The 5,781-nt window shown below is 42.2% G+C and overlaps 1 protein-coding gene across 46 annotated transcripts in view; it reads right to left on the bottom strand.

The window, feature by feature from the left end:
- NEK11 (NIMA related kinase 11) overlaps positions 1 to 5,781 on the bottom strand; it is a 272,407-nt gene that overhangs the window by 87,806 nt on the left and 178,820 nt on the right. For all 46 annotated transcript variants that reach the window (XM_086345852.1, XM_086345908.1, XM_086346034.1 and 43 more), the window contains one exon: positions 472 to 635. In XM_086345852.1, coding sequence (XP_086201978.1) covers positions 472 to 635 — 164 coding nt within the window. The remainder of the gene's footprint in view (positions 1 to 471; positions 636 to 5,781) is intronic.

The following is a 5,781-nucleotide window of genomic DNA, read 5'->3' as shown; positions in this document are numbered from 1 at the left end:
TTCAAGGGCTGGAATGGCCAGGAAGACCATCTCCTAAGCCCAAGATCTCTGGACTTCAACCCCAGAACTAATTAATGCACTGGGACATGACTCACAAATCTGATTACCAGGCAGAGCAGTATAATTTTAAATATCCTCTTCTCTCTTCTAAAGAGACACATGAAATGTTTATTCAGCAGCTATATGTGGGCTGCTCCTCAGTGTATAAGCAGTGTAGTGTGTTTCATCCTCTCACCTGAATCAGTACTGAGTGCTCCAACCCTGTCCTCATCAACACACCCAGATTCACACAGTCCCATGGGGCCCTGTCTGCCCCTGGGCCTTGGAAATCAAGACAGATCATATAGAGCCCGTATAACAAATCTTAGTTCTCCTACTTGGTTTCTAAGACTCCCTTGACTCTTCCTAGGAAGGCACAGCCTGGTCAGCACCTTGGACAGCTCCACTGCTTCTGCTGGAAGCTACGTTTACCTGTTGGTTTGTCCTGTAAACAGGCTGGGGTCCTTCATCCTCAACCTCTTCATCCTTGACTGAGAATACTGTTTTTCCTTCTTCACTCTCCTCACTTTCTTCAGAACAGGAATCAAATACATCAGCATAATACTCTTCAGCCACAAGTGGGTCTTCTGGGATCTCTGAAATACAGAATAAGCAAAAATCAGGTCCTGTTGGTCATTAAAATGATAATGAGTCTAGGACCCCCATAGCCCAGAGATATGTATTCTGTTAACACTAACAAAGTTTTCATGGAGTGCAGAGTGGAATCTTAGCTTCCTGAATGCACCTAGTAGAATGTAATAAATACTCAGCAGTTAAACCAGTGGAGGAAAGGAGGGATGGTTCTATTTGCAACCACTTTTTGAAACTGTAAGAATAAAACCATGAAACAAGAAGAAATGACCTCTTCTAAAGTCTTTACATTCAGAGGCATGAATCATTATTACGAATAAGGGGATTTAGGACCAAAAGCAAAGTAAGATGCCTTGACCACCAGACTCTACTATCCACATAAACTTTTTGTGGACACAGTGGGGGGGACAAATATAAGCATTCTTGCTGGGAATTTCTTCTTTTAAAGAAAATACTAGTAGGGAGGTCAGGCAAGAGGGATAGAATATATAGAAATGGCATTATTGGCGAGCTGAGGGAAATGTTAAAATTCTAAGGCTATGAAGGTTTTTGAGATGTAGATCACACTAAGGTTCTACTTACTCACATGAATATGAAGCTTTTTTTTTTTTTTTTTTGCCTTTTGTTATAATGGATATTTTATTTTATTTTTTTAAATTTTATTTTATTTTTAAACTTTACATAATTGTATTTGTTTTGCCAAATATCAAAATGAATCCATCACAGGTATACATGTGCTCCCCATCCTGAACCCTCCTCCCTCCCCATACCATCCCTCTGGGTCGTCCCAGTGCACTAGCCCCAAGCATCCAGTATTGTGCATTGAACCTGGACTGGCATCTCGTTTCATACATGATATTTTACATGTTTCAATGCCATTCTCCCAAATCTTCCCACCCTCTCCCTCTTCCACAGAGTCCATAAGACTGTTCCATATATCAGTGTCTCTTTTGCTGTCTCGTACACAGGGTTATTGTTATCATCTTTCTAAATTCCATATATATGCGTTAGTATACTGTATTGGTGTTTTTCCTTCTGGCTTACTTCACTCTGTATAACAGGCTCCAGTTTCATCCACCTCATTAGAACTGATTCAAATGTATTCTTTTTAATGGCTGAGTAATACTCCATTGTGTATATGTACCACAGCTTTCTTATCCATTCATTCTTAATTAAAAACAACAACAACAAAAACACAAGGAAAGGCCACCCAGTTAAGCTGCTGCCAGGAAGTGCTACCAACTAGAATATTGTTGTTACTGTTCAGTTGCTAAGTCGTGCTTGACTTTTTGTAACCCCATGGACTGCAGCCCGTCTGGTGCCTCTGCCCATGGGATTTCCCAGGCAAGAAAACTGTAGTGGGTTGCCATTTCCTTCTCCAGGGGATCTTCCTGATCCAAGGATCGAACCTGTGTCTCCTGCATTGGCAGGTGGATTCTTTACCACTGAGCCACTAGGAAAGTCTGGTTGGTGCTTATAATGGTCTTCAACCAAGAAAGGCTAAGAATGGATCTGTCAGTCCATTCAAAATCCAAGACCCTAAAAAAGTACAGTGATATCAATTCCAATTTGCTAATGGGAGTCTAGAAATAAGAAATATCCTTGGGGAAGGGAGAAAGTTAAATAATGGTACTCTCTCTACCTTATTAAAACCATGGGCATTTAGGCTTTGTACACATTAGTTGTTCTTGTTGTTGTTTGGTCGCTCAGCTGTGTCTGCCTCTTTGTGACCCCTTGGACTGCAGCACACCAGGTTTCTCTGTCCATCACCAACTCCGGACCTTGCTAAAACTCATGTCCATCGAGTCAGTGATGCCATCCAATCATCTCAACCTCTCTCATCCTCTTCTCCACCTGCCTTCAATCTTTCCCAGCATCAGGATCTTTTCCAATGGGTCAGTTCTTTGCATCAGGTGGCCAAAATATTGGAGTTTAAGCTTCAGCATCAGTCCTTCCAATGAATATTCAGGACTGATTTCCTTTAGGATGGACTGGTTGGATCTCCTTGCAGTCCAAGGGACTCTCAAGAGTCTTCTCCACCGTTCAAAAGCATCAATTCTTTGATGCTCAGCCTTGTTTATGGTCCAACTCTCACATCAATACATGACTACTGGAAAAACCATAGCTTTGACTAGACAGATGTTTGTTGGTAATGTAATGTCTCTGCTATTTAATATGCTGTCTAGGTTGGTCATAACTTTTCTTCCAAGGAACAAGCATCTTTGAATTCCATGACTGCAGTCACCATCTTCAGTGATTCTGGAGCCCAGGAAAATAAAGTCTGTCGCTATTTCCATTGCTTCCCCATCTATTTGCCATGAAGTGATGGGACCAGATGCCATGATCTTAGGTTTTAGAATGCTGAGTTTTAGGCCAGCTTTTCACTCTCCTCTTTCACCTTCATCAAGAGGTTCTTTAGTTCCTCTTCACTTTCTACCATAAGGAGGAGAGTGAAAAAGTTGGCTTAAAACTCAACATTCAAAAGACGAAGATCATGAAATCCGGTCCCAGCACTTCATGGCAAATAGACGGGGAAACAATGGAAACAAATACTTCATTTTGGGGGGCTCCAAAATCACTGTAGGTGGTGACTACAGCCATGAAATTAAAAGACGCTTACTCCTTGGAAGAAAGGTTATGACCAACCTAGATAGCACATTAAAAAGCAGAGACATTACTTTGCTGACAAATGTCCACTTAGTCAAAGCTATGGTTTTTCCAGTAGTCAAGTATGGATATGAGAGTTGGACTATCAGGAAAGCTGAGTGCCAGAGAACTGATGCTTTTGAGCTGTGGTGTTGGAGAAGACTCTTGAGAGTCCCTTGGACTGCAAGGAGATCCAACCAGTCCATCCTAAAGGAAATCAGTCCTGAATATTCATTGGAAGGACTGATGCTGAAGCTGAAACTCCAATATTTTGGCCACCTGATGCGAAGAACTGACCCATTGGGAAAGACCCTGATGTTGGGAAAGATTGAAGGCAGGAGGAGAAGGGGATGACAGAGGATGAGATGGTTAGATGGCATCACCGACTCGATGGACATGAGTTTTAGCAAAGTCCAGAATTTGGTGATGGACAGAGAAGCCTGTCATGCTGCAGTCCATGGGGTTGCAGAGTCGGACATGACTGTGTGACTGAACTGACTGACTTAAAAACAAAATTATCCTTCTAAACTGTAACACAGAGCACTGGTTTTCATCCCATTGTTGATATTTTATGCCTAGTGCATGTGTGCTCAGTCATGTCCAACAAAGAGTTGGACCCCATGGACTGCAGCGTGCCAGTCTCCTCTGTCCATGGAATTTTCCTGGTAAGAATACTGGAGTGCACTGCTGTTTCCTACTCCAGGGGATCTTCTTGGCCCAGTGATCAAACCAGCATCTCTTGTATCTCCTGCATTGGCAGATGAATTCTTTACCACTGGTGCCACCTGAGCCTATTATTTTATGTCTATTGCGGAAAATATGGAATTTGGTGTTAGAGAATCAAGGTTAGAATCTAGCTCTGCCACCTCTTAAATAAGAAACTTGAGTGAGGGATTTGAATTTGCTGAGCTCTTTTTTTTTTTTTCTAGTGAAGCGGACAAAAGGTAATCTAACAGGGTAGCTATGAAGATTCAATAATATGATTCATATGAAAGCATCTGTGTATAGGGAAACTTTATCAAATGTTCCATCAATTTCCACATCTATAAAAATGAACTTTTCATTAACTGATTCCAGAATCCCTTGAAAGTAAAATACTTAGTGGATGTAGAAAGCCCTGACAATTGAATGTTTTAAAATCTTTGCTATCTATGATTTTGCATAGAACACAAGAGGCAGTACCATGGAATTAAAACTGGCCAGCTCAAAAACAAGAATTCAGTTCAGTTCAGTCACTCAGTCCTGTCTGACTCTTTGCAACCCCATGAATAGCAGCATTCCAGGCCTCCCTGTCCATCACCATCTCCCAGAGTTCACACAGACTCACGTCCATCGAGTCAGTGATGCCATCCAGCCATCTCATCCCCCATCATCCCCTTCTCCTCCTGCCCCCAATCCCTCACAGCATCAGAGTCTTTTCCAATGAGTCAACTCTTCACATGAGGTGGCCAAAGTACTGGAGTTTCAGCTTTAGCATCATTCCTTCCAAAGAAATCCCAGGGCTGATCTCCTTCAGAATGGACTGGTTGGATCTCCTTGCAGTCCAAGGGACTCTCAAGAGTCTTCTCCAACACCATAGTTCGAAAGCATCAATTCTTCAGCACTCAGCCTTCTTCACAGTCCAACTCTCACGTCCATACATGACCACAGGAAAAACCATAGCCTTGACTAGCCGGACCTTTGTTGGCAAAGTAACGTCTCTGCTTTTGAATATGCTATCTAGGTTGGTCATAACTTTCCTTCCAAGGAGTAAGCATCTTTTAATTTCATGGCTGCAGTCACCATCTGTAGTGATTTTGGAGCCCAGAAAAACAAAGTCTGACACTGTTTCCACTGTTTCCCCATCTATTTCCCATGAAGTGATGGGACCGGATGCCATGATCTTCATTTTCTGAATGTTGAGCTTTAAGCCAACTTTTTCACTCTCCACTTTCACTTTCATCAAGAGGCCTTTTAGTTCCTCTTCACTTTCTGCCATAAGGGTGGTGTCATCTGCATATCTGAGGTTATTGATATTTCTCCTGGCAATCTTGATTCCTGCTTGTGCTTCTTCCAGTCCAGCGTTTCTCATGATGTACTCTGCATATAAGTTAAATAAGCAGGGTGACAATATACAGCCTTGACACACTCCTTTTCCTATTTGGAACCAGTCTGTTGTTCCATGTCCAGTTCCAACTGTTGCTTCCTGACCTGCATACAGATTTCTCAAGAGGCAGGTCAGGTGGTCTGGTATTCCCATCTCTTTCAGAATTTTCCACAGTTTATTGTGATCCACACAGTCAAAGGCTTTGGCATAGTCAATAAAACAGAAATAGATGTTTTTCTGGAACTCTCTTGCTTTTTCCATGATCCAGCGGATGTTGGCAATTTGATCTCTGGTTTCTCTGCCTTTTCTAAAGCCAGCTGGAACATCTGGAAGTTCACAATTCATGTATTGCTGAAGCCTGGCTTGGAGAATTTTGAGCATTACTTTACTAGCATGTGAGATGACTGCAGTTGTGCGGT

The sequence above is a fragment of the Bos grunniens genome, chromosome 1 (genome assembly GCF_055505025.1).
Source record: "Bos grunniens cultivar Pamir isolate PY7600 chromosome 1, Bosgru_T2T1.0, whole genome shotgun sequence".
NCBI lineage: Eukaryota > Metazoa > Chordata > Mammalia > Artiodactyla > Bovidae > Bos > Bos grunniens.
This window is presented reverse-complemented; position numbering and strand designations above follow the sequence as displayed.